Genomic DNA, 9,034 nt, shown 5'->3' with positions numbered 1-9,034 from the left:
TTTTCAACATAATAATAATAATAAATGTTTTTGAGCAACAAATCAAAATATTAGACTGATTTCCGAAGGATCATGTGACACTGAAGACTGGAGTAATGAAGCTAAAACTTCAGCTTTGAAATCACAGGAATAAATTACATTTTAAAATATATTCTAATAGAAAACAGTTATTTTAAATTGTAAAAATATATATATTTTTTTTCCTTTTTTTGGATCAAATAAATGCAGGCTTGGTGAGCAGAAGAGACTTCTTAAAAAAAAAAAAATCTTGACTGGTAATGTATTTTCTGCATATCCAATTTTTTTAGATCTATTATTTCTGTCATTTAGAGAAAAGCTTTTCATAATAATTATGGGAATCTGAAGACTCTTTGTTGGCCTTTGTTCCTTGGCTGTAGAGTTGTTGCTGTACTTATGAGGGATGACATCTACCTCAGTCACAGCCAAATAACCCTGTCTGCACTGTGTCCGTTTTAAGACAACCTATCACACTCAGTTCATCTTGAGAGCCATTTGACGCCTTTCTCTAACCTCTCTCCCTCTCTCTGTCAACATGTTTACACTCAAACACATAACACTTTCAAATAAAACATTCCAGTTTCTCTTTTTATAGAATACATTTTAATTCTAGTTCCATTACAGCATATATTTATCCTTTCCTGTTTTAGAAATGATCAACAAATTTCCATATGGCCATTATCCATTATTCTTTCATCAGACCTCCATTACTGTTCAAGATAACATTAATTTTCTGTCTTCATCTTGTTTTATTCATCATTTATCCACATTTTCTTTAACTTCCAGCTCTTATTTTTCCCCCACTTTTTTCTCCATGTGGTATTTACACATGTGTCTGTCCTACTCTCCTCTTATGGACTGATGAGAAATCTCTCTTTCCTCTCTTTATCCAGGGTTATGGGACTATTCACATAAAGCATATTATGATAATTCAGCAGTGTGTGTGTAGCATATGCTTGTATGTCTAGGTCAAAATTAAAGTGTAATACACTCTTAAAAATAAAAGCTCCAAAGAGGCTTTTTTTTTTTTTTTTGCAGTGATGCCATAGAAGAACCATTTTAAACATATAAAGAACCTTTTTCCACTATAAAGAGCCTTGTTTGCATTTGAAAGGTTCCATGGATGTTCAAAGTTCTTCATGGAACCATCGAATAATTTTTTTTATATTAAGTTTGAGATATTTTTTAAATGATTATGTCGAATGTGTTGTTAAATAATTTAGTGGTAATACGCTGCTCATACGTTTTGTGTTCAGTCATGATGATACTTTTTTTTTTTCTATAATGCATGTTGTTATGCAGAAGTGTTAACACAGGACTGACCAAGAAAATGTTCACAAGAAACATGTAGCTTACATTTTAATATCCGGAAACAACACACACATTTTAAATAACGATTTTATTAATCATTAACGAATGAAAATACAGAGTGTAAGTGTCTTATTCGTGAGATTAAAATTACACTTTCGTCTAATATCTGACATTTAAACTAATACGGTTTCTTTAAAGATGGGAAAATAACACGTTCGTCTAATATCTGACATTTAAACTATTACGGTTTATTTAAAGATTGTAAAATTGCGCAGCGCCGATCAATAAACGAAGAAAAACATTCGCTGATTCAAGTAGAACTAATGTTTAATAGCCTGTGCACAATTTGTAAACCTATACTAATTTTTAAAATAGAATTAAATATGTTTTAGCCAATAGCATACTTATTAGGGAGCGAATTCTGCATATTTATTGTGAGGGTCTATTTTTTCTAACACGTCTAATGTAGCTACAGCGCGTCACATGCATTTATTTATAATGCCTCAATATAATCAATAAATTAATGGTATCCACAGTTCCCAAAACCACACAGACCCAGAGAATATCATGAAAAAATGTTTACATTATAATAATATTTAAGTTTTTATTTAAAGCCAATATTCCCTATATTTCGATATCATCACAATTTTGTATTTGCTACTTTATTGATTTAAAACAAAAAAAAAACGAATGAAATAGTTTCATAGTTTAAACAAAACGTTCGAAAATCGAATTATGTGTCATAATAACCAGACAACCAGACCCAACAAATAATATACTGATTTTGCACTTTTACCTTATATTTTAAGTCAAATAAATAAAAATAAAATATTTTAAGTCAAATAAATAAAACGTCATACCACGTGTTAAGATACACGTCAAAGGACAGAGAGTGAGAGAGAGGGAGAGAGAGATAGAGTGAGAGAGAGAGAGAGAGAGAGATGCCCCTTGATTAGCTGCTCGTTGTCTTATTGCTCACAGTGTCCCGCTCCTGTCCGGTCCTGCCCAAGGGACACGCGCCTTAACCAACGCCAAAACTCTGACAGAGTCTGAAACTTCTGTATATAATAGGCTATTTACTTTTACGATTACCTCACATTTAAAGAGTACTTTTATCTTTGTATTCAGGGCGATATTACTGACACTGCTAAACTCTGGCAACAGTGTAAGCTTGTTCAAGACACTGAGAAGCAGGAAAGAATCTACAGGTGTTTGAAGAGCCGCGAGCCTGAAGGAGCACCGCACGCGCCAGGCGCGAGCACAGACACGCGGCCACCAGAAGCAGAGCGCGACCCTCGACCCGTAAAAAAAAGCGTCACAGAGAAAAAAGAGAGTGAGAGAGAGGGGCGAGAGAGGGAGGGAGAGAGAGAGCGAGCAATAGAGAGAGTGTGCGAGAGACGCGGCCGTCCCAAGAATGATGTCCTACATAAAGCAGCCCCATTATGCTGTGAACGGGTTAACACTGTCCGCCTCAGGAATGGACCTGCTCCACACCGCCGTCGGCTACCCAGGTCAGTTCATTCTCATTAATTATTTATAATATTTGTTTCTGTCAGATTAATTTTGGTGGTCAGTGAATTTAAAAGAGAGGGGGAAAGCAAAACTGATAGCCTCGTCTTTTCCGTTACCAATTTTTTCTTACAATTTAAGCGACGTAAAGTAAACCAGTTGATAGCCACATTAACACTTGCTCACGTTGTAACAAACGTAATACTCTTAGTCTAACATAAATTAACTATATTAATTAACAGATTTATCCTGAGGGTTTTTTATAAAACGTTAAAAACGTTAGCTTTTTTTTGTCGTAGTCAAAATTTTATATAAACAACTTTTTTTTACTTTGAAGTGATCGTATGTTTGCTTATTTATTATGTAAAAGTTACTTTATAGCCAATTATGAATTATGACGGTTAAATTCTAGCTTTAATTCGCGCGTTTGTTTCCCTTTTGTTGCAAGTAAATAGATGTTCATAATAGTATTGGATTAATAATAAAAATAACGCTGAATGGATTCGGAATCTATCTATCTATCTATCTATCTATCTATCTATCTATCTATCTATCTATCTATCTATCTATCATCACTATTGTATGTTAACAATGATGTCTCACCAACATCAACCATATAAATAACTGTTATAAGCTTACATTAAACAATTAAAACTGATACCATTTACATATACAATCGAAACGTTTTCTCTCTTATTGTGATTAAATGTGCATTCCTTTGTTGTTTCTTACTGTGTAATGTCCATTTTTGTTTAAATAGCCACTCCGAGGAAGCAGCGTAGGGAGCGCACTACATTCACACGGACCCAACTGGACATTTTGGAAGCCCTGTTCACCAAAACACGCTACCCAGACATATTCATGAGAGAAGAGGTGGCTCTGAAAATCAACCTTCCTGAGTCCAGAGTTCAGGTGAGCCTATACACCTCAAGCTGACACTTCTCAGACTGCCTAATGTCTGATAACTGACAATTAACTTCAAGTAAAATAAAGTATATTTATCCCACCAACTAAAACTCACTTGCTATAATGTTAGTAAACCATACATCTGCAACTAAATATGCACAGTGTGTGTGTTGGAAGTTGACTTTATAATGAATTGTTGAGTCTCAAGTATTGAAAATAACCACAACTCTGACAGTCTGTTTGTGAGGCCCATTAATGTTGCAGGCCTGAATATAGCATGAGATTTGAAACCAAACCTTTATTTCCACCTTTAACCCCACTCTTATTTCCCTCAGGTTTGGTTCAAGAACCGTCGTGCTAAATGCCGCCAACAGCAACAACAGACCAGCGGTCAGCCCAAGCCCCGTCCCCCTAAAAAGAAGTCCTCTCCACTGCCTGAGCTGACCTCTGACCCTGGTGCCAGCTCCTCAGTGGCAGTTGCCCCTGCCCCAGCTGTGCCCCCTAGTATCAGCACAGGCACGGCACCAGTTTCTGTGTGGAGTCCCACCTCTCTATCCCCCCTTCCTGACCCACTATGTGGCTCGGGCACACCCTGCATCCAGCGTCCGGCTCCCTATCCTATGAGCTACGGTCAGCCCTCCACCTATACCCAGGGCTACAGCTCCTCTCCTTACTTCAGTGGGTTGGATTGCAGCCCGTACCTCTCTCCCATGACCAGTCAGCTGTCCGCAAGCGGGGGTGCCCTTTCTCCCCTCACCGTGCCCTCCATGGGCGGCTCGCTCAGCCAGTCACCCTCTCTCTCCTCCCAGGGATACAGCACCTCCTCGCTGGGCTTCAGTTCCGTAGACTGCCTGGACTACAAGGACCAGCAGGCCTGGAAGCTCAACTTCAGCACCGTGGACTGCCTCGACCATAAATTCCAGGTGCTGTAGAAGAGAAAGTGAGCAGGTGAAGAAGATGGATGAAGAATAAATGAGAGAAAACTATTGCTTGAAATGCCGGAGACATTTAGATGATGAACAGGACTGAATCAGCAGGATTCCTGTGATCTCAGAGGTGAAAAGGGGTGTCCATTTTGGAACAGGTGAAGACTGTTCCTCTGTAATCCAGATCTGCTCTGTGATTGGCTGAGAGTGAAGAGACTCCTCAAGTCTACTGATCAGTCAACATTATTAACCATTTACCTCACACACATACACATACATTAGAACATGTTTCTCAACACATTGAAGTAAATATCCTTAAAACACTTGCGCACACATATCACACAAAGACAAGCACATACAATAAATAAAGGGAAACTTCTCAGTTTCTCTGCAGATACAATTAGCTCTTTATGGGATAAAGTTCTTTCTACTTTTTTCACAAGTTTGGTTTGGTTTGTCTGTACTGGGAGGCTTTAGCAGTTCTTGTGTTGTGCTTTTAGCTTGCAGTTATTTATGTATTGTTAAATTATGTTAACTTATAACAAATAATGTTGTTTTCTGTTAGTTTGAGTTAATGGTTACTAATTAAACTTCATTTAATGGCATTACATGCATGCTGTTGATATATATTTTCTATTTGGGTGACCTTGTGTTGAAAAAATGTTGGTGTTTACAATTGTTGTTATACTGCTTTGAACGAATACATTCAGATGGGAGCTATTTTTTTTCTTAGTTCAACTACACAATTAAATGTGGATTTGTTCAACAAGATTTGTCTAAATTGATTATGCAAGATGAAGTACTACTGTCATTAATAAAAACATGGCTGGTGATTTTATTAGCATGTAGCATGTGGTTTAGGGGAGAAAAAGGAGTAAAAATAATTTAAAACTGAACCTAAATGAAGTGGGTTATGTCTGTCCCTCACACTAAACAAGCATACATGGTTACAAATTTAGAGGTTACTTTAAAACTATATAAGTACTAAATCTAAATTAATAAATCACAATGTGCACATAATGCCTCTAATATGGGGTTTTCTGGTATCAGCAAGGGAACTGGCAATTCAAACTGTAACAAACTTGATTTTTTCCCAACTAAACTGAAAGCAGATGAGTACTTTAGGTCTGGATATTTGAAGGGCAAGATTCACATTTTTTCACTATCTTCTCCTTGAGTCACTTTGACACCATCCTAGGTCTGGATACACAGGTGGCCCACACAGAGGAGGCATCTGGGGGTCCAGAAGGTTGTTGCGATGGTGTTGTCTGGTAATCGTGTTGCTGTGATGGTGTGGTGTGTGTGGCCCCACCCATGTAGCCGGGTGTGTGGGGTTATTTTAGCCAATGACCCAGAGAGCACCTCAATCTCCTTACTGTCGCCAGAACACTACCCTAAAGCAATTAAACAGGATTACTGAAGCTCCCTCTCTCTCTTTCCCTCCTCCACACCTCTCCGTGCATCTCCTCCTGTTGATTCCAGTTCCCTCTCTGTCTGCCATGACTATTCTATGACTATTCCATCATTCGTTCCTCATCTATTGCAGGATATTGGTCCAACAATCAGTATTAGAGTTACTTTCATTAGACATTAACATCTTAAAAAATTCACTAACATAAAAAATGTATGAACGTCTTCGCATTAGGTTATACAACAAAATGCCACATTAATTGTCTTTTAAAACCAATATAGCACAAACACACTAGTTGGTTACGTTTAATGATATTTTAACATTTAAAGCACAATTAAAGCAAAAAGCATTACTGGTTGCCAAAATTTAATGCAAAATACCAATAGTTAATATGATGAATTACACCTTTGTGAACTTTCTACATCCACAAAAAAATACTTAAATTGCTAAAAACGTAAAAAAAAAAAAAAAAAAAAAATGGCTACAAATGTGAGAAAAGGTTTAGAACATATATACACTGCCAACACTTTGTACATTTACACATAAATGATAACACTACAATAAGATTCATTAGTTTACTACTTTAAAGGTGTGTTTGTTAACATTAGTTAATGAACTGTGAATTTAACATGAACTATGAACAACTGTATTTTCATTAACTAACATTAACAAAGATTAATAAATACTGTAATATGTGACCCTGGACCACAAAACCAGTCTTAAGTCTCTGGGGTATGTTTGTAGCAATAGCCAAAAATACATTGCATGGGTCAAAATTATTGATTTTTCTTTTATGTCAAAAATCATTAGGAAATTAAGTAAAGATCATGTTCCATGAAGATTTTTTGTAAAATTCCTACTGTAAATGTATCAAAATGTAATTTTTGATTAGTAATATGCATTGTTAAAATCCTAATTTGGACAACTTTAAAGGTGATTTTCTCAGGATTTAGATTTTTTTGCACCCTCAGATTCCAGATTTTCAAATTGATGTATCTCGGCCAAATATTGTCCTATCCTAACAAACCACATCAATAGAAAGCTTATTTACTGAGCTATATACATACATATATACATTGTTCAGTCAATACATTACCATTAACATTAACTTATGGAACCTTATTGTAAAGTGTTATACAGTGTGTGTGTGTGTGTATGTATATATATATATATATATATATATATATATATCATCATCATCATCATCATCCAGTCTGTCTGGAATGACATGAAGGAACAGAACAAACTGAGACAGACTAAATCCAGAAGAACTGTGGCAACATCTTCAAGATCCTTCAAGAAACATACCCGCAAAGCTACAGTATACTGTCAAAAATAATGTCATAATACATTTTCTTTATTCTATTAATTTCTATTCTATTCATTTGGTGAGACCATCATTTTTTGAAGCATCTTAAAGACATTGCCACAGTTCTTCTGGATTTAGTCTCAGTTTGTTCTGTTTCTTCATGTCATTTCAGACAGACTGGATGATGATGATGAGATCAGATCTCTGTGTGGAGCACTGGCTGTTGTCAGACTCCTTGTGCAATCAAAAATCTTACTGGATTATAACTATTAATGGCAAAATAAATGTTTGGAAATGTAAACTGATATTTTCTACTGACACACTACAGCAAAAGATATACATAACTGACGTAAAACCATTTTTAGCTGGTAAAAATACTAATGTTCTAATAATTTTGGCCACCACTGTGTATCTTAATTGATGGAGATCTGTGGTTCTTTCTTTTGGGACATACTAAGTGTGATCTGTTTAATGAAACTTCTCCATATGTAGTCTCACACTTTTTTTTTCAGTATGTTCACTCCCTCTTTTTTCTTTGTTCATCTTTCATGAGTATCCCTGTATGAAGATGTGAAAGATGTGGAGTTCAATACTCACATACTCACAGGCCTCTCTCTCTCCTCTGTGCCATCTTTCATGTCCTCTCTCACTTGTTCTCTCTCCATCCACCCCTCCACCCCTCCTGAGTGCTTCATAATCCCACTCTGACCTGAATAAAACCACATGTACTGTCACCAGGACGAAGGGTGTGTGTGTGTGTGTGTGTGTGTGTGTGTGTGTGTGTGTGTGTGTGTTGTTTTGAAAAGTTAATCATGTGACACGTGAGTATATGAACATTTCTGTGTGTGTAAAATACATCTTAAAAAATAAGTAAAAATTGTATAGTATTTGTTTGGTCTCTTTTCCTCAATTTCTTGCTCTGTTAACTTTATATCTATGCATCTATGTATCTATATATGAACTTATCCATCTATCTATCTATCTATCTATCTATCTATCTATCTATCTATCTATCTATCTATCTATCTATCTATCTATCTATCTATTTCTGTCTGTGTTGTCTTCCTCTGTCAACTCTCTTTTCCTCTCACCCTCCCCCTGTTTCTCCAGATATTAATCTCTCTCTCTGTGACAGATTGTCTGTAGTTCATGCAAGAAGACAAAAGGAGAAGCTGCTGAGCCTTCAAATCTAACAAATCACACACACATCAGACATACGAACACACACACACACACACACACACACACACACTCACACACACACACACACACACACACACACACACACACACACACACACACACACACACACACACACACACACACACACACATAACCCACAAACCAGCATGCAGATGCATATGATACTTAACCAAACAAATACATTACTTTAGCATATTACAGACTTTCTCACACACATAGACTTGAAACGATGCAACTATGAATGGTCACTGATTTAAGATGATGGAGGGGCAATAGGCCGTTTTGAATGAAATGAAATGTGTCTTAATGGTTACAGATTAAATAAGTGTTTTGGCGGGGAGGGATTAGAGAGAAAGAAAACTTTTTCTGTTCGTTTAAATCCTATAGGCCTAGCTACATTGGCTGTTGAGGCTCATTTAACGGCAATGAAAATGTGTACAC

At 36.5% G+C, this 9,034-nt stretch overlaps 1 protein-coding gene across 1 annotated transcript; it reads left to right on the top strand.

Annotated features, from left to right (window-relative positions):
* The first annotated feature begins 2,283 nt into the window (after nucleotides 1–2,283).
* On the top strand, nucleotides 2,284–5,566 carry crx (cone-rod homeobox). Its single transcript, XM_073840671.1, has 3 exons — nucleotides 2,284–2,840; nucleotides 3,599–3,750; nucleotides 4,080–5,566. The coding sequence occupies exons 1-3, from the start codon at nucleotides 2,744–2,746 to the stop codon at nucleotides 4,674–4,676; spliced, it is 846 nt and encodes a 281-aa protein (XP_073696772.1). The 5' UTR covers nucleotides 2,284–2,743; the 3' UTR covers nucleotides 4,677–5,566.
* Nucleotides 5,567–9,034: the final 3,468 nt, after the last annotated feature.

The sequence above is a fragment of the Garra rufa genome, chromosome 5, assembly GCF_049309525.1.
Source record: "Garra rufa chromosome 5, GarRuf1.0, whole genome shotgun sequence".
NCBI lineage: Eukaryota > Metazoa > Chordata > Actinopteri > Cypriniformes > Cyprinidae > Garra > Garra rufa.
Note: the sequence above shows the minus strand (reverse complement) of the source record. Positions and strands in the feature narration are given on the sequence as shown.